The 23,496-nt window shown below is 42.6% G+C and overlaps 1 protein-coding gene across 23 annotated transcripts in view; it reads right to left on the bottom strand.

The window, feature by feature from the left end:
• Positions 1-23,496, bottom strand: part of rims2a (regulating synaptic membrane exocytosis 2a) — a 1,105,394-nt gene that overhangs the window by 1,028,993 nt on the left and 52,905 nt on the right. The window contains exon 2 of one of the 23 annotated variants that reach the window (XM_072262828.1): positions 11,160-11,177. The exons of the other annotated variants lie outside the window; for them this stretch is intronic. Coding sequence (XP_072118929.1) covers positions 11,160-11,177 — 18 coding nt within the window. The remainder of the gene's footprint in view (positions 1-11,159; positions 11,178-23,496) is intronic. 23 annotated transcript variants of the gene reach the window in all.

The raw sequence follows: 23,496 nt of genomic DNA, 5'->3' as shown, positions 1-23,496 counted from the left end.
GTTAACACCAATATTATCTAAAAACCCACATTCTCATTGCTTTCATCTGAGAAGAGAGGGCCATGCCAGAAAAACTTAGTGAAAATAAATTTCTGATCACATTCCAGTTAGGAGACAAATCTGACTGCAGTAACTATGGAAACCCTCCCTGCTGTCTGCCACAACAAAAGTCAATGCCAGGGTCCTCTTCAATTACCTCTTCCCAGGACCAAAGAGCTATTCCTTGAATCAAAATGTGGATTCTTCCACAGTAATCATGATCCTCACCTATCCAACCTTTCCCTATAACTCATGGCCTCAAATTCTGGCAACATCCTTGTAAAATTTCTCTCTAGTCCTTCAATTTTATTGATACCTTTCCTGTAGGTGGATGGCCAAAACTACACACAATACTCCAAATTAGGCCTCACCAACATCTTACACAACTTCAACATAACATCCCAACTACTTTGAATTATGAAGGTCGATGTGACGAAAGCTCCCTCTACTACCCTATCTCCCTCTGACACCACTTTCAAGGAATCATGGATCTGTATTCCCAGATCCCTCTGTTCTACCACACTTTTCAATGCCGTATTTTTCAACATGCAAGTTCTATCCTGGCTTGTCCTCCCAAAATGCAACATCTCTCAATTTACAGGCATCCGTTAGTCTCATGAGACCATGGATTTGCGCCTTGGAAGGTTTCCAGTGCGCAGGCCTGAGCAAGGTTGTATGGAAGATCAGCAGTTGCCCATGCTGCAAGTCTCCTCTCTCCACGCCAGCGATGTTGTCCAAGGGAAGGGTATTAGGACCCCACACACATCAAAGTTGCTGGTGAACACAGCAGGCCAGGCAGCATCTCGAGGAAGAGGTGCAGTCGACGTTTCAGGCCAAGACCCTTCGTCAGGACTAACTGAAGGAAGAGTGAGTAAGGGATTTGAAAGTTGGAGGGGGAGGGGGAGATCCAAAATGATAGGAGAAGACAGGAGGGGGAGGGATGGAGCCAAGAGCTGGACAGGTGATAGGCAAAAGGGATACGAGAGGATCATGGGACAGGAGGTCTGGGAAGAAAGACAAGGGGGGGGAACCCAGAGGATGGGGAAGGGGTATATTCAGAGGGACAGAGGGAGAAAAAGGAGAGTGAGAGAAAGAATGTGTGCGTAAAAATAAGTAACAGATGGGGTACAAGGGGGAGGTGGGGCATTAGACTTCTCTAACTTCCGCTAATGCCCCACCTCCCCCTCGTACCCCATCTGTTACAGCATACCATTCGCCTTTTTTACCGCCTGCTGTACCTGCATGCCCATTTTCAATGACTGGTGTATAATGACACCCAGGTCTCGTTACACCTCCCCTTTTCCTAATCGGCCACCATTCAGATAATAATTTGTTTTCCTATTTTTGCCACCAGAGTGGATAACTTCACATTTATCCACATTAAATTGCATCTGCCATGAATTTGCCCACTCGCCTAACCTATCCAAGTCGCTCTGCATCCTCTTAGCATCCTCCTCACAGCTAACACTGCCGCCCAGCTTCGTGTCATCTGCAAACTTGGAGATGCTGCATTTAATTCCCTCATCCAAGTCATTAATACATATTGTAAACCTTCTTTTAGCCTTCCTAATTTCCTTCTTAAGTGTTGTCTTGCATTTCTTGTAGTCCGCAAGTTCCTCCTTGCTCCTTTCCTTTACCTGCTGTGCACCTTCTTTTTCTTAACCAGTGTTTCAATATCTCTCCAAAATAAACTTCCCTAAACCTGTTATCCTCGCCTTTTATTCTAGAAACATAGAAACATAGGAAATAGGTGCAGGAGTAGGCCATTCGGCCCTTCGAGCCTGCACCACCATTTATTATGATCGTGGCTGATCATCCAACTCAGAACCCCGCCCCAGCCTGCCCTCCATACCCCCTGACCCCCGTAGCCACAAGGGCCATATCTAACTCCCTCTTAAATATAGCCAATGAACTGGCTTCAACTGTTTCCTGTGGCAGAGAATTCCACAGATTCACCACTCTCTGTGTGAAGAAGTTTTTCCTAATCTCGGTCCTAAAAGGATTCCCCTTTATCCTCAAACTGTGGCCCCTCGTTCTGGACTTCCCCAACATTGGGAACAATCTTCCTGCATCTAGCCTGTCCAATCCCTTTAGGATTTTATACGTTTCAATCAGATCCCCTTCAATCTTCTAAATTTCAACGAGTACAAGCCCAGTTCATCCAGTCTTTCTTCATATGAAAGTCCTGCCATCCCAGGAATCAATCTGGTGAACCTTCTTTGTACTCCCTCTATGGCAAGGATGTCTTTCCTCAGATTAGGGGACCAAAACTGCACACAATACTCCAGGTGTGGTCTCACCAAGGCCTTGTACAACTGCAGTAGTACCTCCCTGCTCCTGTACTCGAATCCTCTCGCTATAAATACCAGCATACCATTCGCCTTTTTCACCGCCTGCTGTACCTGCATGCCCACTTTCAATGACTGGTGTATAATGACACCCAGGTCTCGTTGCACCTCCCCTTTTCCTAATTGGCCACCATTCAAATAATAATTTGTTTTCCTATTTTTCCCACCAGAGTGGATAACTTCACATTTATCCACATTAAATTGCATCTGCCATGAATTTGCCCACTCACCCAACCTATCCAAGTCACCCTGCATCCTCTTAGCATCCTCCTCACAGCTAACACTGCCACCCAACTTCGTGTCATCCGCAAACTTGGAGATGCTGCATTTAATTCCCTCATCCAAGTCATTAATATATGTTGTAAACAACTGGGGTCCCAGCACTGAGCCTTGCGGTACCCCACTAGTCACCGCCTGCCATTCTGAAAAGGTCCCATTTATTCCCACTCTTTACTTCCTGTCTGCTAACCAATTCTCCATCCACATCAATACCTTACCCCCAATACCGTGTGCTTTAAGTCTGCACACTAATCTCCTGTGTGGGACCTTGTCAAAAGCCTTTTGAAAATCCAAATATACCACATCCACTGGTTCTCCCCTATCCACTCTACTAGTTACATCCTCAAAAAATTCTATGAGATTCGTCAGACATGATTTTCCTTTCACAAATCCATGATGACTTTGTCCGATGATTTCACTGCTTTCCAAATGTGCTGTTATCACATCTTTGATAACTGACTCCAGCAGTTTCCCCACCACCGACGTTAGACTAACCGGTCTATAATTCCCCAGTTTCTCTCTCCCTCCTTTTTGAAAAAGTGGGGTTACATTAGCCACCCTCCAATCCTCAGGAACTAGTCCAGAATCTAACGAGTTTTGAAAAATTATCACTAATGCATCCACTATTTCTTGGGCTACTTCCTTAAGCACTCTAGGATGCAGACCATCTGGCCCTGGGGATTTATCTGCCTTCAATCCCTTCAATTTACCTAACACTACTTCCCTACTAACATGTATTTCGCTCAGTTCCTCCATCTCACTGGACCCTCTGTCCCCTACTATTTCTGGAAGATTATTTATGTCCTCCTTAGTGAAGACAGAACCAAAGTAATTATTCAATTGGTCTGCCATGTCCTTGCTCCCCATAATCAATTCACTTGTTTCTGTCTGTAGGGGACCTACATTCGTCTTTACCAGTCTTTTCCTTTTTACATATCTATAAAAGCTTTTACAGTCAGTTTTTATGTTCCCTGCCAGTTTTCTCTCATAATCTTTTTTCCCCTTCCTAATTAAGCCCTTTGTCCTCCTCTGCTGAACTCTGAATTTCTCCCAGTCCTCAGGTGAGCCACTTTCTCTGGCTAATTTGTATGCTTCTTCTTTGGAATTGATACTATCCCTAATTTCTCTTGTCAGCCACGGGTGCACTACCTTCCTTGATTTATTCTTTTGCCAAACTGGGATGAACAATTGTTGTAGTTCATCCATGCAACCTTTAAATGCTTGCCATTGCATATCCACCGTCAATCCTTTAAGTGTCACTTGCCAGTCTATCTTAGCTAATTCACGTCTCATACCTTCAAAGTTACCCCTCTTTAAGCTCAGAACCTTTATTTCTGAATTAACTATGTCACTCCATCTTAATGAAGAATTCCACCATATTATGGTCACTCTTACCCAAGGGGCCTCTCACGACAATATTGCTAATTAACCCTTCCTCATTGCTCAAAACCCAGTCCAGAATAGCCTGCTCTCTAGTTGGTTCCTCGACATGTTGGTTCAAAAAACCATCCCGCATACATTCCAAGAAATCCTCTTCCTCAGCACCTTTACCAATTTGGTTCACCCAATCTACATGTAGATTGAAGTCACCCATTATAACTGCTGTTCCTTTATTGCACACATTTCTAATTTCCTGTTTAATACCATCTCCGACCTCACTACTACTATTAGGTGGCCTGTACACAACTCCCACCAGCGTCTTCTGCCCCTTAGTGTTACGCAGCTCTACCCATATCGATTCCACATCTTCCCGGCTTATGTCCTTCCTTTCTATTGCGTTAATCTCTTCTTCAACCAGCATCGCCACCCCACCTCCCCTTCCTTCATGTCTATCCCTCCTGAATATTGAATATCCCTGAACGTTGAGCTCCCATCCCTGGTCACCCTGGAGCCATGTCTCTGTGATCCCAACTATATCATAATCATTAATAACAATCTGCACTTTCAATTCATCCACCTTATTACGAATGCTCCTTGCATTGACACACAAAGCCTTCAGGCGCTCTTTTACAACTCTCTTAGCCCTTATACAATTATGTTGAAAAGTGGCCCTTTTTAATGCTTGCCCTGGATTTGTCGGCCTGCCACTTTTACTTTTCTCCTTAGTACTTTTTGCTTCTACCCTCACTTTACACCCTTCTGTCTCTCTGCACTGGTTCCCATCCCCCTGTTGTGAACTAACCTCCTCACGCCTAGCCTCTTTAATTTGATTCCCACCCCCCAACCATTCTAATTTAAAGTCACCTCAGTAGCCCTCGCTAATCTCCCTACCAGGATATTGGTCCCCCTAGGATTCAAGTGTAACCCGTCCTTTTTGTACAGATCACGCCTGCGCCAAAAGAGGTCCCAATGATCCAAAAACTTGAATCCCTGCCCCCTGCTCCAATCCCTCAGCCACGCATTTATCCTCCACCTCATCGCATTCCTACTCTCACTGTCGCGTGGCACAGGCAGTAATCCCGAGATTACTACCTTTGCGGTCCTTTTTCTCAACTCCCTTCCTAGCTCCCTATATTCTCCTTTCAGGACCTCATCCCTTTTCCTACGTATGTCATTGGTACCTATATGTACCACGACCTCTGGCTCCTCACCCACTTCAGGATATCTTGGACACGATCAGAAATATCCCGGACCCTGGCACCAGGGAGGCAAACTACCATCCGGGTCTCTGGACTGCGTCCACAGAATCGCCTATCTGACCCCCTCACTATCGAGTCCCCTATCACAACTGCCCTCCTCTTCCTTGCCCTACCCTTCTGAGCTACAGGGCCAGACTTTGTGCCGGAGGCACGGCCACTGTCGCTTCCCCTGGGTAAGCTGTCCCCCCCAACAGTACTCAAACAGGAGTACTTATTGTCAAGGGGCACAGCCACTGGGGTACTCTCTATTACCTGACTCTTCCCCTTCCCCCTCCTAACCGTGACCCACTTGTCTGCCTCCCGTGGCCCCGGCGTGACCACCTGCCTGCAACTCCTCTCTATCAACTCCTCACTCTCCCTGACCAGACGAAGGTCATCCAGCTGCAGCTCCAGTTCCGTAACGCGGTCCCTTAGGAGCTGCATCTCGATGCACTTGGCGCAGATGTAGACGGCTGGGAGGCTTGGAGACTCCAGGGCCTCCCACATCCGACACTGAGAACAGCAAACTGCCCTCACACTCATACTGCCCCTCTCCTCAAATAACAACAGAAAATGAATGCCAGACCTTCCTCGCCTCGCCCGTTTCCGCCTAAGCCCGATAGTCTGATAGGAACATGCTGCCAAAATTTCACTTTTGACTGCCTTCCATTTACCAAATATACCTTTGCTAGAAAACAGCCTGTCCCAATTCAGACTTGCCAGATCCTTTCTGATACCATCAAAATTGCTGTTTGTCCTTTTTAGAAACTCAACCCAATGACTAGACCTATCCTTCTTCATAGTTTTTTTGAAATAATGGCATTATGATCACTAGATGCAAAGTGTTCCCCGATACAAACTTCTGTCACCTGCTCTGTCTCATTCCCTAAAGGAGATTTAGTATCACACTCTCTCTAGTTGGGACTTCTAATGTACTGATTATGGAAACTTTCCCGAATGCATTTGACAAACTCTATTCCATCCAGCCCTTTTACGGTATTGGAGTCCCAGTCAATATGTGGAAAGTTAAAATTACCTTTTATCACATCCTTAGGTTTCTTGGAATAATCTGCGATTACTCTACAAATTTGCTTCTCTAAATCCCACGGACTGTTGGGTGGTCTGTAATCTCATTAATGTAGTTTTCACATTCATTTTCCTTTGATCCTCCCCTATAGCCTCACTAGACGAGCTCTCCAGTCTGTCCTGACTGAGCACTGCCGTGACATCTTTCCTGACTAGTAATGCTACCCTCCCCCTTTAATCCCTCCCATTCTATCACATCTAAAACAACAGACCTGAAACATTGAGCTGTCAGTCCTGTCCCTTCTGCAACCAAGTCTCACTAATGGCTACAGTGTCATATTTCTACATGCTGATTGATGTGCTAAGCTCATCTGCCTTTCCAACAACATGCTTTGCATTGAAATATACACAGCTCAGAACATTAGTCCCACCGTCCTCAATCTTTCAATTCCTGACTTGTATGTAGGCTTAACATCTTTCCCCACAACCACTCCACTATCTGCTCTGGCACTCTGGTTCACATCTCCCTGCTACTCCAGTTTAAGCACCCCTCTGCAGCACTACCAAACATTCCCACGAGCATATTAGTCCCTGTCCAGTCACCACTAATGTTATTGCTGCAAAGTCATCCAGATCCATAGCACAGACATGCAACAATATCATCCGCCCTTCCCAAGCCTACGGTCCAAGAGACATGGCCATAACTACACTCAGTCAGCTCCCTAGTGTATGCCAAATCATATTTCCAAAACAGACACTCAATATCAATATTATAGCAAGAATTGGGTGGGTGGACAGAGAAAAAGATTTAGCAATATTCTCAGTACATGGGTCAGCAAGAATTGACCGGCTGGACAGAGAAAAAGATTCAGCAATGTTCTAAGTACATGGGACAAGTGTAACATCTCCATCAACTGCTGGGAATCCATGGCCTGTAACTGTTGAAATTGAAGAAGAAACACTCCAGTTAGTACTGAGAAGCTCATGTCGAGGTAAAGAGCAAACAGAAACCCAGTGAAACCAACTCCCAAATTAACCACCACAACAAGTATCTTGTCTTACCTAAAGCAAACTGGAAAAGAAGCACGAGTCCTGATAAAGCAAGGAGATGTAAGGAGACTGCCAGATTCACAATTTGAATTTATTGGAGCAAACTTTAACAAGTACTTTTTAAATTATTATTTATTGCGATATAACACTGAATAGGCCATTCCGGCCTTTCAAGGAACACAACCCAACAACCACCAATTTAACCTTGGCTGAATCACGGGACAATTTACAATAACCAATTAACCTACCAACCAGTAAGACTTTGGACTGTGGCGGGAAAGTGGAGGTGCTTGATGAAGTGGTCCCCCAATCTGCGTCGGGTTTCACCGATGTAGAGGAGGCCGCATCGGGAGCACCAGATGCAATAGATGACCCCAACAGACTCACAAGTGAAGTGTTGCCTCACCTGGAAGGGCAGATTGGGGGACCGCTTCGTCGAGCACCTCCGCTCCGTCCGCCACAACAGACAGGATCTCCCAGTAGCCACACACTTCAACTCTACTTCCCATTCCTATTCAGGTATGTCCATACATGGCCTCCTCTACTGCCATGATGAGGCTAAACTCAGGTTGGAGGAGCAACATCTCATATACCGTCTAGGTAGTCTCCAGCCCCTTGGAATGAACAAAGAATTCTCCAACTTCGGGTAATTTCCTTCCCCTCCCTTCCTCTATCCCTATTTCACTCTGCCCCATCCCCCAGGTGCCTATCACCTCCCTCATGTTCCGCCTCCTTCTACTACCCTTTGTGTTTTCCCCTATTCCTTCTTCACCTTTCCTGCCTATCACCTCCCTGCTTCCCCTCCCCTACCCCTTTGTCTTTCCCCTTACTGGTTTTTCACCTGGAACCTACCAGCCTTCCCCTTTCCACCCTCCCCTACCTTCTTTATAAGGCCTCTGCCCCTTCCCTCTACAGTCCTGACGAAGGGTTCCGGCCCAAAATGTCGACTCATCGTTTCCACGGATGCTGCCCGACCTGCTGAGTTCCTCCAGCGTGTTGTGAGTGTCGCTTTGATCCCAGCATCTGCAGATTATTTTGTGTTTGTAGCTTCATCGCAGGTATGTATATTCAGTGGCCACTTTATTACATACACCTGCACTCCTCTTTAACACAAAAGAATCAGGCAATCATCTGGCAGCAAGTCAATGCACAAAGGCATGTAGACATGGTCAGGGGTTTATTTATTGTTCAGAGCAAACATCAGAATGGGAAAGAAATGTGATGTAAGTAACATTAACTGTGGAATAATTGTTGGTGCCAGACAGGGTGGTTAGAGTATCTCAGAAATTGCTGATCCCCTTAGATTTTCACACACAACAGGCTTTAGAGAGTTTACTGGGAACGGTACAAAAATAAAAAATAAAAACATGCCGTTGAGTGGCAGATCTGTGGGGAAAACACCTTGTTAAAGAGAGAGGTCAAAAGAGAATATCCAGACTGTTTCAAGCTGACAGGAAGGCAATAGTAACTCAAATAACCATGGGTGACAACAGTGGTGTACAGACGAGCGTCTCTGAATGCACAACACATTGAACCTTGAAGTAGACAGGCTATAGGAGCAGAAGACCACGAACATACATTTAGTGGCCACTTTTTAAGGTACTGGACGTACCTAATAAAGTGGCCATTGGGTGTAGCAGCATATAAGCAGCATTCACAAGAAAAATATAAATATAATATACACAATTTTTACAAGAAAAATTCCAGAGACTAACTCAAACGATAGCTCCATTTTCTTTCAAATCTCTTAAAAAGAATGATAAAAATTATGAGGAAAGCGGAGAGCTGTGTTACGTGCTATTTTTCCCCCACAGTGTCATGGGTGCAGATTGACCTCAATTGACAGGAGCATGTGGATGGCACAGTAGCATAACAGTTAGTGTAATCATTTTGCAGTGCCGGAAATCCCCATTTGGGGTTCGATTCTTGCCACTGTCTAGAAGGAGTTTGAGCATTCTTCCTGTGACATGGGCTTTCTCCAGGTGTTCCAGTTTCCTCCCACATTCCAAGGGAGCACAAGTTAGGGTTAGTGAGTCGTGGGCACTGGAAGCATGGTGAACACTTGCTGCTCCAAGCAGAATCCTCGGATTGTGTTGGTCATTGCACAAAACGATGCATTTCACTGTACATTTCAGTGTTTCAATTAATATTATTACATGACTTTAACTCTTCTACAACCTTAGTTTGCTACAGCAGGTGTTAAATGTGCACTCTAGTTTTATGTAGAGCAGGTTGTAAAAGTGGTCAATTGATAGCCCTTCCTAATCATGCCACAAATATGTGGATCATACTTTAGTAATCTGGACTTAATACTAGGAAGAACTCCCCCATCTATGCTATCTGGAAACTACTTCTTTCACTTATTTTACATCTTTTTGTGTCAAATGTGGTTCTGCTACTGTTAGAACCTGTGATGGTGTGTTTTTCAGGCTGATTGAGCGACCTGGCACTTTGCTGTCTCCGAGGGTGTTTCAAGCAAAGCTTGCAGCTTCGAGGCAAAGAAGCTGGAGAAGGGGACCGAGCCCAGGATCGATGCCATTTCTTGTTGATCTTGCCGATTAAAGTGTCAAGGAAGATTCAAATCATCGAGGCGTGTGGATGGCAAGCAAGCGTTCAGCGCCGAATACCAGCCTCTCACTGACCGCTGCCAAAGGAAGGTGCCTGTGTGTGACGGTCTCTCTCCTTGGTTCCGGAGTCCTGGGTCATGGTCAAAGTTTAATCCAAACACTTTGTGGACTGGCCTCTGTATTTCACTTTATGATGTGTTTTTGGTCACTCCTTTTTTTGTTGCTATTTTGTGCAACTTTGAGTCGGGACAACCTGTAAACAGCACTGAGCTGAACTGAGTATGCCTGGATTCTTTTAATTTCACATTTTGCATTTTTTGCTCTTTTTGTTACCATTTATGTGTTTTGTGTTGTTTGCGTGTGGGGGGTGTTGATATTTTTCTTTGAACAGGTTCCATGGTTTTCTTTGTTTCATGGCTGTCTGTGGGCAAGAAGAATCTCAGGGTTGTATACTGCATATATACTTTGATAATAAATGTACTTTGAACTTTGATTTAGATTATTAATGATTTATATATTCCAGTAGTATTTTGTGCATGTTGATTGAGATTTCCAGTATCTGCAGAACCTCTGCAGAGTCAGACTTTTCCCTTTGGCACGAAAGAGGATGGGAGCTGACTTGACACAGGTGTACACGATGATGAGGCGTAGATATAGTAAACAGCCAGAGACTCTTCTCAGAGTGGAAATGGCTAACACCAGGGGGTATCATTTTAAGGGGTCTGGAGGAAAGTATAGAGAAGATGCCAGAAGTGTGTTTTTCACACAGAGATTAGAGAGTGTATGGAATGCCCTACCTAGTGTGATGGTAGTGGTCGATCCATTTGAGGCACTTAGAAACTTAGATAGGCAAATGGATATTAGAAAAAATGGAGGCCTATGTGGAAGGGAAGAGTTAGGTTGATCTTAGAGTAGGTTATATGGTCGGCATAACATCATGGGCTGAAGGCTGTAATGGATTGTTCTATGCTATTTTGGAACATGCAGATCATTGTTTTTTTAATTTAACTGGGAATCTTGAAGTTTAAGATAACTACGTGGAGTGACTGCATTCCATTCATGGTCTGTCCTCTCGTTCTAGATGGTTGAGCTAATGGAAGCAGAATTAGCCACAGTCAGTCAGCTGCCATTGCTTACAAATGAATATCATTATTTTCTTCAACAGAGTTGAAAATGTGTGTGTAATAGTTGCCTGGACAATGACCCTGCCAGGACAGAATAACGAGCAGCACTGTGTTAGCTGCAAGGTGCTGTGTAATTATTGACATTGTGGTAGGTCTGTGAATACTAGTAAGTGGCTGAGTACATGAACTTTAGATCAAATTCAGGACTGACAGGTTGTTGCTCAGTAACCTTTGTGGGTGTCTAGCAAAAAGCAATATGTCAGTTGTTGGGAGGTGGGATTGCTTGACATATTCACTGCCTTTCACCTGACCTTGGATACATCCTTGCCCTTGCACTGAACTTTACAGAGACCCTTTGTCACTCATATCTTAATCAACTTGAATGGTCTCCTGTGTTTCAAGTATCAACAATCTCCTCTACTACTTTTAACCAAGGTATCCAAACCCCCATCTGAAAATCTTTTCCCTGCCCTCCTCTGCTACAGCTTGCAAGAATGTCCCAGGGAGAAGTTGGACCTAATAAGCATTCCCCCTTAGAGGGATGCGGCCATGGCCGGAGTCCACCATCTGTGATGCATATTCAATTTCCAGGGTCCAAGAGGCTTATTGCTAACCTCAGCTTTCTATTTCAGGAGTATGACCTTTCCAAAGGGTCAGAGTTGTTTCTTTTAAAGTTAAAGTTAAGCTTCTAACCAATATTATTCTTTGCTTAACTACTTCTTGTAAACAAGAACCAGTCTTCAGTTTTTAATGTAAATTGCAAGTAGTAACCTATTTGAAGTTAAAAGGACAACTGGGCTGGTTGTTAAAGAGATGTAGTTCATGGAGTGAAGAGACCATTATAATTCTTGTCTGCATTAGCCAAACACAAGACAATTGTGTTAATTGTCCTACATTAAACCAGGCAACCACAGCTAAGTTATTTGCCCCATTGTCCTCAGAAGCTTTGAGACAATCTGTGTAAATTACTTTGTCCAACAAAGGTATCTGGAAAACTTTACATGCAGATGATGTCATTGAGTACCTCAATGAATACTTCTCTTCGGTATTCACCAATGAGAGGGAACTTGATGATGGTGAGGACAATATGAGTGAGGTTGATGTTCTGGAGCATGCTGATATTAAGGGAAAGGAGGTGTTGGAGTTGTTAAAATATATTAGGACAGATAAGTCCCCAGGGCCTGACAGAATATTCCCCAAGCTGCTCCACGAGGCGAGAGAAGAGATTGCTGAGCCTCTGGCTAGGAGCTTTATGTCCTCGTTGTCCACGGGAATGGTCCCGGAGGATTGGAGGGAGGCGAATGTTGTTTCCTTGTTCAAAAAAGGTAGTAGGGATAGTCCAAGTAATTATAGACCAGTGAGCCTTACGTCTGTGGTGGGAAACCTGTTGGAAAAGATTCTTAGAGATAGGATCTATAGACATTTAGAGAATCATCGTCTGATCAGGGACAGTCAGCATGGCTTTGTGAAGGGCAGATCGTGTCTAACAAGCCTGATAGAGTTCTTTGAGGAGGTGACCAGGCATATAGATGAGGGTAGTGCAGCGGATGTGATCTATATGGATTTTAGTAAGGCATTTGACAAGGTTCCACACAGTAGGCTTACTCAGAAAGTTAGAAGGCATGGGATCCAGGGAAGTTTGGCCAGGTGGATTCAGAATTGGCTTGCCTGCAGTAGGAAGAGGGTCGTGGTAGAGGGAGTACATTCAGACTGGAGGATTGTGACTAGTGGTGTCCCACAAGGATCAGTTCTGGGACCTCTACTTTTCATGATTTTTATTAACGACCTGGATGTGGGGGTAGAAGGGTGGGTTGGCAAGTTTGCAGATGACACAAAGGTTGGTGGTGTTGTAGATAATGTAGAGGATTGTCAAAGATTGCAGAGAGACATTGATAGGATGCAGAAGTGGGCTGAGAAGTGGCAGATGGAGTTCAACCTGGAGAAGTGTGAGGTGGTACACTTTGGAAGGACAAACTCCAAGGCAGAGTACAAAGTAAATGGCAGGATACTTGGTAGTGTGGAGGAGCGGAGGGATCTCGGGGTACATGTCCACAGATCCCTGAAAGTTGCCTCACAGGTGGATAGGGTAGTTAAGAAAGCTTATGGGGTGTTAGCTTTCATAAGTCGAGGGACAGAGTTTAAGAGTCGCGATGTAATGATGCAGCTCTATAAAACTCTGGTTAGGCCACACTTGGAGTATTGTGTCCAGTTCTGGTCACCTCACTATAGGAAGGATGTGGAAGCATTGGAAAGGGTACAGAGGAGGTTTACCAGGATGTTGCCTGGTTTAGAAAGTATGCATTATGATCAGAGATTAAGGGAGCTGGGGCTTTACTCTTTGGAGAGAAGGAGGATGAGAGGAGACATGATAGAGGTGTACAAGATAATAAGAGGAATAGATAGAGCGGATAGCCAGCGCTTCTTCCCCAGGGCACCACTGCTCAATACAAGGGAACATGGCTGTAAGGTAAGGGGGTGGGAAGTTCAAGGGGGATATTAGATGAAGGTTTTTTACTCAGAGAGTGGTTGGTGCGTGGAATGCACTGCCTGAGTCAGTGGTGGAGGCAGATACACTCGTGAAGTTTAAGAGACTACTAGTCAGGTATATGGAGGAATCTTAGGTGGGGGCTTAAATGGGAGGCAGGGTTTGAGGGTCAGCACAACATTGTGGGCCGAAGGGCCTGTGCTGTGCTGTGCTGTGCTGTACTATTCTATGTTCTATGTTCTATGTTCTATAAGTAGCAAACAGTATAAATATAAGGAAGCATAGAATAACAGGGAGAATGACAGGAAGGTGGGGTGACAGAAAGAAGAACTAGAATTCATTCCTGAACCTTTGGTTTCCATGATGGAGTACTCAGTTGTCTGCAACTCATTGGTATATTCTTTTAGTTCATAAGAATTGAACCTGTGTTTGGAAATCTTTTGGAATTCAGGAATCTTTTACAAATCAGAAATCCTTTGAGTGTTAAATGTGTGTTAAGAACGATTTATCTAAATTTGAATATGTATCATTAAAGTATGTTTGAGCTCCTTCATTAGGTGGAGGTATCTCCTCCTTGTTGGGGAAGGGGGATGCACCACTCAAGCAGTAGGTAGTGGCAGGATATAATATAATGTAACTACCTATAGTGAGGGTATCTGTAGATATCTGTATTGGATAGGGCTTCAAATCTTATTTTGAGTTTAGGGCTTTATACGTCAACAATGAACAGTGCTACCGTCTGCAGCTCAGAAACATGGGGATATCCCGGAAAACATGAAATATTCCAAGAGCCTGAAATCTCATGCATACAGTTCACACCCGCAAAGATACTCAACATTGCCTCAGAGTGAAGGTGCAGCTTTTGACATCAGAGGAAGAATGTTTGTTGATTGCATCAGTCGTTCTAATATCAAGCTGATAATATACTGGTCTGGCGTGACCATTGCCTTAGTGTCTGCAGCTGACAATAAGCTCAGCACATAAGAAACACTTCAAAAATCCTGTTAAGTATGATCAAACACTATCGACTGAAAGTTATATGTGTATATTCAGAAGAATACACACACACACCCACTACACAGGTCTGTCTTGATGGATTGCAAGGATTTCAACACTTCAAGCCATACAGCAGAACAGAAAGGCACCCAAGCTACTAAGTGTTTGCTGAGCACCCAGCTAATGACACAGCCCACCTACCTGCTTAGGAGTACGTGTCCCTGGTGCAGCTGAACCAGCAAACACCAGATAGGCCTCATCAGACACCTTCAGACCTACAGACAAAATGGCCTAGAAGATACCGTTCCTGACTCTACAAACTTACAAAAATGTACCATAAATGGATCTCCCCTGGTGTTGCCAGAGAATCTGCTTTCAGGCTTAATAATGCTTATTGAGCATCGATTCCTGATTGTGAATTGTGTCTAAATGATTCTCCACTAGAAAAAGTCAAGGTATTCAAGTTTTTAGGTGTCTGGTTTGATGAAAGACTTACTTAGAGGGTTCATATAGATAAAACAATTGGAAAGTGTGAGAAAGTTTTAAATGTTATGAGAAGTATTGCTGGATGCGACTGGACAGCAGGGCAGGAAACTATGTACTTAATATATCCAGCTATGATTAGATCAGTTATGGTTGTATTGCTTATGGTTCCACTGCTATGGCAGTGCTTGGAAAACTAGACACTGCAGTCCAAAGCACTTAGACTCTGCTGTGGAGCTTTTAGAACAACATCAGTCCCAGCATTATGTGTGGAGATGGGAGAAGAGCCTCTGCATTTAAGACCAATTCAGTTGGGCCTGAAGTATTGAGTAAAACTAAATGGATTCAGTCACAGCTGTCCACCAAAGTGTCTTTTGCAGGGGAGGTTGGAGTGCCAAAGTAAAATTAAAAGATACCCATTTTTAGATTTGGTTAATAACTGGGCTGTGAAATTGAAACTGACTGAGAAAGACATAGTTGACCAAATTTGCTTGCCACCCATCCCTTTTTGGCTCTTCTCAGAACCAGAGGTAGACCTATTCCTCCTTTTTCAGCTTCAAGGAAGCAGTGCAATTTCATCAGCGTTGATCACAAATGAATATTTAAATAATAAATGGGGATCTCATCTGAAGATTTTTACTGATGGCTCAGTGGACCCAGAGAGCGGTAGGGCAGGATTTGGGATGTATGTGTCTCAACTTGGAGTTAAGATTGGTCACCGGGTTTCAGATGGTGTTTCTGTCTTTGCAACAGAATTATTAGCAGTCCTCTGGGCCTTATGGTGGATAGGAGACTCTCGACCACGTAGGGTTATCATCTGTTCAGATTCTGCTGCTGCCTTAGAGTCTATAAAAGGGAATAAATCAAAAGCTTGTCCTGACATAGTTATTGAGATTCTCTTAGTGTTGTTTAGAGTAGAGAAGATGGGTTATGCAGTTAGATTTTCATGGATACCTGGGCATGCTGGGGTGGAGGGAAATGAAATTGTGGATGGCATTGCAAAGTCTTCCTTACCGAGCAGGCAAGTAGAAATTAGAGTTCCCCTAGACAGAGCAGAATTGAGAAGTAGGATTAAAAAAGGTATAGAGAAGAAGTGGCAAGAGGATTGGAAAAATGAATTAAGGGGCAGGCATTATTTTTCTAGTCACCCACTCGTTAAAAAGGTCTCAGACTGTTACCTTTTAAGTCGTAGAGATATGGTGAAATTAACAAGACTTAGGTTGGGGCATTGTGGGTTAAACTATTATTTAAAGATAATAGGAAAACATCCTACTGGATTATGTGACTGTGGTAGTCCAGAGACAGTCCAGCATGTTTTGCTGAGCTGTAATCGATACAAATTGAAAGAAGCATGTTGTTCAAGAGGCTGTCTGGCTTAAATTTGTTTTGGTTTTCTATTAAATCTTTGTTTGGCCAACAAGAGAATCAAAATCTGATTGAAGAGTTTTTTATTCAGTTTATACGTGAGACTAGGTAATATTTGAGAATTTGAGTTCCCTGAAGTTCGATAATTAATTATACATCCTGCGGAGGGCTGTAATACACCGAGATGTGTCTAAACAGCCGGAAATAGAAGAAGAAGAGCATCGATTTTGTTTATTTACATAATATACATGCAGTTTTAAAAAGCATATGTTTGGGATGTCAGAATGATTTGAGATTCTTCAGGTATTTTCCCTCTTCAGTGAGGAGGCATTCCTGTAAAGATAATGTTCCTTTAAAGCAGAGGTTGATAGGTTCGTGATTAATAAGGGTGTCAAAGGTTACAGGGAGAAGGCAGAAGGATGGGGTTGAGAGGGTTAACAAATCCACTATGACGGAATGACAAAACAGACTTGAAGGGCTGAATACCTAATTCTGCTCCTGTATCAAACGTTTTTTTGGTCTTAAAATTATGGTCACAGCAGTCTCTGTAGCTGACTTTTATCCAAAAGGATAAGAATTATTATTACTCTCAGTTTGCAAACAAAAGTTGAATCAAGAAAGCAAAGGGATATAATTTCAGAATTAAATTGTAGAATAAACATGTAAACCACACTATTTCAATTTTGCAAAATAATAACAAGGATTATTGTGTTTAAAAACAACACAGGTTTTAATACAGCTTTCCTCCTTTTGTTAACATGCTCATAATTCTGAAAAAGTATCTCAAAAATGACAGCTAGTTATCTGTTTTATACCATTTCTCCCAGAAAATTGTCATGATGATTATGTCTGCAATGTGTGTTTCAGTCTGTAATTATTTCTCTACCAGCTTTGAAGCTTTCCCTAGACTGTGAAGTGATTTAAAATAAAACTTTCACTGTCATCATTACACCAGCTGCGGAACATAAGGTTGTGCCAAGTTGCTACTGGGATCAAGGCCAATAAGAATAGCAGCAATCCTTAACAAAGAACTATCCTTAAAACCAGCAAAATGTTAGTTACTCAGATAGTATCGATATTGTGTTTGCTAATAAACCTCAAAGTAAAACAGATGCATATGTGTAATCCGAAAGTGAGCTGTAAGTATAATTGACGTACGATGGATTCTGTTTATGGTAATTGGGCTATTAGTTAATCAGGGCAGCCACTTATCTGGGACAACTCTTGAAGAACAAAGACTAATCCAGAAAATAGCTGGGATTCCCTTCATTTATTTGGGGCACAATGCCGTTTAATTGGGACAGGGGACTGTTGCCTAACAATTTCTAATTAGTGTCGGTCACATGCACTTGTGTGGCCATTAGGACTGACACCGTACTTACAGGGAACAGATTTTAAATAGCATTAGTTGTATGTGTTTGTGTTCAGAAAGCAGTGATTTTTGTCACTGATAGTTAGTGAGAAATAAGCAGTAAGACAATTCAAAACTGTTATGCTCACTGTGGTTTCAAGCATTCAAGTTTGGAAATGCCAGAAGCAGCTGGGAGGGAAAATGAAACAATTTCACTACTTCAACAGGTGAAGAAACTACAAAGAGTTTGAAGGTATTGACAATCATCTTGAATGTTATGATGAAAATGGAGATCTGGAGGACACAATTGCTGAAAATATTTTATGGGGGGGGGAAGGTACTTAAAAGTAACTTATATGATCGTAGCCAGTAACCATTCAATGCATAATGTGTGCTGTAATTATTTTCAATGCATTTTTGTCATACTTATGAAATAAGTGCAGAAAGCTTGCACCAGCATGCACTTCAGTTGGTGTCTCATTCTTTGATCAAGCTGTCACCCAGTCATTTGAGACTCAGAAATCCTGACACTGATTTTTGGAATGAAATCTGTAAACAGTGAGGAGTGCCTTGTGGAAGCAGATGTATGTGATGCCAAAATGATTTGAAGTTCTTCCAAATATTTTTCTCTCTTCATTGAGGTTTTCTCACTTCCCCATGAAGAGAGTGTTCCTTTAAAGATATAATCACTACTGTTTCCAGCTGTCTCAATAGCATTCACAAATAGCTGCACTAATTCATAAGTGCCATTACAAAAAAGGCACAACAGTGCCTCTACTTTCTTGATATTTGCATAGATCTGGCATACCATCTAAAACTTGGACAAACTTCTGTAGATGCACAATGGAGAGCATCCTAACTGGTTTGCATCACCACCTGACATGGAAACACCAATTGCCCAGGAATGGAAGAGCCTAACAAAAGTGGTGGATGCAGCCCAGTCCATCACAGGCAAAGCCCTCCACATCACTGAGCAAATTTACATAGAGTACCGCTAGAAGAAAGCGGCATCCATCATCAAGGAAACCCCTCATCTAGGTCATGACCTCTTCTCACTACAACAATCAGGTAGGAGATATAGAAGCCTTATGTCCCACACTACCAAGTTTAGGAAAAGTTATTACCCTACAAGGATCAGGCTCCTGAACCAGCATGGATAACTTCACTCACCTCAACACTAAACTGACTGCTCAACCTATAGACCCACTTTCTAGGACTCTACAATTCATGCTGTAAGTATTATTTATTTACTTCTTTATTATTTGCACAGTTTGTCTTCTTTTGCACATTGACTGCCTGTCAGTCTTTGTGTGTAGTTTTCCATTGACTTTATTGCATTTCTTTATTTTCCTGTAAATGCCTGCAAGAAAATGAACCTCAAGGTAGTATATGTTGATATCCACCACACATACTTTGATAATAAATCACTTTGACGTTTGAAATTGGAACTTATCCATACTAATTCCTCTATGAGCCAGAACAGTATATGTTAAGGAAGTGTGCAGGTTATTAACTATGCCTTTCAAGCATATTTCATACATCCCACTAACAATAACATAGGGAACATAAAAAAAATGCCTTAAAAAGATACAAAACAAATGAGTCAGGAGTATAGGTGCATTTTAGTAAAATACTATTGACTGGGTGACATCAAAATCCCATCTATATTTATAATCCAAAAACAGTGTTAAATTTGATCACACTGAAAAGTTGCAAGGCGTTTGCAGCAATGAATCAGAATTATAATCACTAGCAAAGATGATGTCATGAAATGTGTTGCTTTGTGGCAGCAGTACATCGCAGTGCATGAAAAAATACTATAAGGTACAACAAGAAACAAAAAAATATAAGGAAATGGTGCAAAGTGGCACTCCATGGCAAAAGTGAAAGAACAACCGTTCTACAATTATCCAAGCTACCGGACGGATGATGCTAATGAGAGAGACAACGGAAGACAATGGAGAAACATTCAAAATGCTAATAAGAGAGAAGAGAGAGATTAACGAGAAAGAAACACAATTCAGATATTGACAGACCATTTGCTTTGAACCTGAACTGTTTGAAGTTTGATGGACAGGTGACACCCCAGCAGGGAGATAAAAAGAGCAGGTTTGCTAAGGCACGAGACATGCCATGAGACCCTAGAAAGAGCAGTGTGCCCCCACAAGTTGGTGGAAGTTTGGAGGACCGGTTCGCGGGAATTGGTCAGAGTCCCACAGGGTGTAAAGGTATGATCGGTGGGAACCTGGGGTGTGTGTCCACCCTTGCCTGGGTGCCGGGTTCACCGCAGAAGAACGATCGTATCTGGAATGGAGAGGTCACAGTCGGTGACCACAGCGGGATCAGAAGACATCAAAAGGTCCACCCAAAACCAACTGCATAGCTCTCTCCCTCTCCCTCTCCCTCTCCCTCCCTCCCTCCCCAATGGTACAACAACAGCGATTCCTTCGAACTGCACTAAACTGAACTAAACTCTGCTTCACTTAAGACTGATTATTTTACCACTAGACTGCGATAGAGGTTGGTTGATTCCTATTACCCTATTTCTGTGTATATGTGTGTATTATCATTGCTAACCTGTTACATTCATATCCTTACGATTAGTGTACTGTATTACTTATTTCTTTAACAAAACTTTATTAGTTCCTAGTAATCACAGACTCCAACGAGCGTTCCATTTCTGCTGGTTTGGCAACCCAGTTACGGGGTACGTAACAGGAACAACAAGAAAAAAAAAGGAAATGGTGCAAAGTGGCACTCCATGGCAAAAGTGAAAGAACAACTGTTCTACAATTATCCTACTGAGAAAAAGCTTCTGAAGAAGGGTGTCGGCCCAAATCATCGATTGTTTAATCATTTCCATAGATGCTGCCTGACCTGCTGAGTTCCCCCAGCATTTTGTGTGTGTTGTCCTGAGATCAGACTGTTTTTACTCAAAGTAAATCAGACCTGGAGCCATTGGAGTATCATACAACATACAATAGCATAAGGTTTGAAACATTAATGGTGCATCATTGGAAGAAATGATGGAATCAGGGCAAAGCAGATGAGATATCCTTCAATCTGCACAATAATCAGCCACATTAGAATTTGTGTTGTTGCATAATTTTCTTCATATGGCTGTTGCACACTAAATTCATCATCCAAGTCATCAGCTGATCTTGGGAGTGAGAATCCTGGGCCACGTTTGCTTTTGGGGCTCAAATTCAGCTGTTAAAGCAGACTCTACCATGACGTCTGCAAAGGTACCAGGTGCTAAACATCATGATCAGTTGCCTTTGGTAATTTGAGAGGATGTGATCCTATCCTATTTCAGATTCAAGTGTGGATTGCAAAGGGCACCTATAAGGTGACACGTGAACAGCCGATGGCCATTCTAACCAAGCAGTGAGCAAGACAATAGCAACAGAGCGTATAGGATCACTCAAGGATAAGGTGAGATAAGTTAAGTTTAAAAGACGTGCAGGGCAAGATTTTATTTTACACAGAGTGGTGGGTGTCTAGAATGCGCTACCAGGAATAGTGATAAAGGTAAGTAAGAGAGAGGGTTTCATGATGCTCTTAGATAAAGCACATGAATAGGCAGAGAATGGTGGGATATAGACCGTGTGCAGGTAGAAAGGATTAGTGTAATTAAGCATCATTTCATTAATTAGTACAGCTCAATATTATGGGTCTATGGCTCTGTTCCTGTGCTGTACTGTTCTATGTTCTGTAATAATAGATAACAAAGATTTTGCTTCCTGTATACTTTTGGATGTGTGTTATGTATTTTGGGCTGCTGATCACGAAAATCAACAATGGAAGTTCCTATATTTGTTATTTCAATTCATTATTCAAGTCAATTAAAATGTTGTCCATGGTGTAAGCAGAGAGGTTTCCTGTCTTGTCCAGGCATGCTTTAGCAGGGCGGATGCTGCATGGCAGGGCAGGTTTTAGAAAGGCTATAAATTTCTGCGAAGAATTTCAATCAAACAGGTCATCAATGACAGGCAAGTTGGATAACCTCTTGTGGGAGAAAATCGCAGGGAAGGCATTCAAGGATGCCGCTGAAACTTTTCATGGCAACTACAGAGCACCAAACTTCGTGCAACTGGTTGACAACATGCTTCAAGCATACAAAACCCATGAAGTTCCAAATGGCATTAAAGATTCATTTTCTGCACACTCATTTGGATTTCTTCCCTGCAAATCTTGCTGCTATCAGTGACGAGTGTGGTGAAAGGTTTCAATGGGACATTGTGGTCATGGATAAGTGTTATCAGCACAACTGGAGTCCATCAACGCTGGCTCATTATTGTTGGACACTAACGCAAGAACCCTCAGACACTGAGTGCAAATGAAAATCATAAGCAAAACATTTTAGCTTAGTTGAACTATTGCAAAGCATCAGCACCATTATGCATTAAATGCATTATATTCAATAAAAGTTCATTTCTAGTTTCTCCAAATTCTCTTGTGATACCAGTAGTCTGAAATTATATTTGTGTTCAGCCTCAAGTGGTCTATCACAAACAAAATAAAATTCTAAGAAAGCAACACTTTCAAAAAAATTTGTTGTCCTGTGTAACCACAGCGGTCTGCCTATGGAATTCTTTTTTAACATTTAGGCTGTGGATATGGATGACTTGGTAAGTCTAACAATTATTGTTCACAAGAAAAAAAGCAGAGAGCATTTTTTTCTGATTAACGTACATTTAGTGCTGTCATGCTATTACATTGGGTTCCAACATTTCAGCGCTAAGGACATCCAGGTCCAGCTCCAGTTCGTTGAGCTGGTCAGTTAGGAGTTGAAATTGGGTGCCCTTCCCACAGATGTAGTCACCAAGGTACCCTGAAGTCCCACATCTTACAGCAGGAGTATTCCACTGCCTTTAACATCCTACTAATACTGAATTAAGGGTTAAGGATTTACAGACATACAAAACTTACCTGTTCTTGAGAGAATGGGCAAAGAAATGGCAGATGGAATAAAGTGTCAGAAAGTGTATGGCCGTGCACTTTAGTAGAAAAAAATGAAAGAGTTGACTATTTTCTAAACGGACAGAAAATATAAAAATCTGAGGTGCAAAGGGACTTACGAGTCCTTGTGCAGGATTCCCAAAAGGTTAATTTGCAGGTTGGGTTAATTTGCAGGTTGAGTCTCTGGTGAGGAAAGCAAATGCAATGTTAGCATCCATTTCAAGAGGACTAGAATATAAAAGCAAGGATGGATGCTGAGGACTTATAAGGCACTAGTGAAGCCTCACTTGGAGTATAGTGAGCAGATTTGGTCCCTTGTTAATGAAAAATTTGTTGACATTGCAGAGGGTACAGAGGAGGTTCACAGAAATAATCCAAAGAATGTATGGGTCAATATATGAAGAGTATTTGATGGCTTTGGGCCTGTACTCACTGGAACTTAGAAGAAGGAGGGGAGATCTCATTGAACCAATGATATATTGAAAGGCCTGGATAAAGTGGATGTGGAGAGGATGTTTACATTCGTGGGGGAGTCTAGGGCAAGAAAGCACAGCCGCAAAATGCAAGGAAGTCCCTTGGGAACAAGAATGAAGAATTTCTTTAGCCAGAGGGTGGTTAATTGTGGAAGTCTGTTACCTCAGACGGCCATGGAGGCTAAGTCACTGGCTACCTTCCTTCTCTAGATCCTTCTTCAGTGAATATATTTAAAGCAGAGGTTAATAGGTTATTGATTAGAAGGGTGTCAAAGGTTATGCGAAGAAGGAAGAAGAATGGAGTTGAGAAGGATATTAATCAGCCATGAT

This window comes from Mobula birostris, chromosome 1 (genome assembly GCF_030028105.1).
Source record: "Mobula birostris isolate sMobBir1 chromosome 1, sMobBir1.hap1, whole genome shotgun sequence".
Lineage (NCBI taxonomy): Eukaryota > Metazoa > Chordata > Chondrichthyes > Myliobatiformes > Myliobatidae > Mobula > Mobula birostris.
This window is presented reverse-complemented; position numbering and strand designations above follow the sequence as displayed.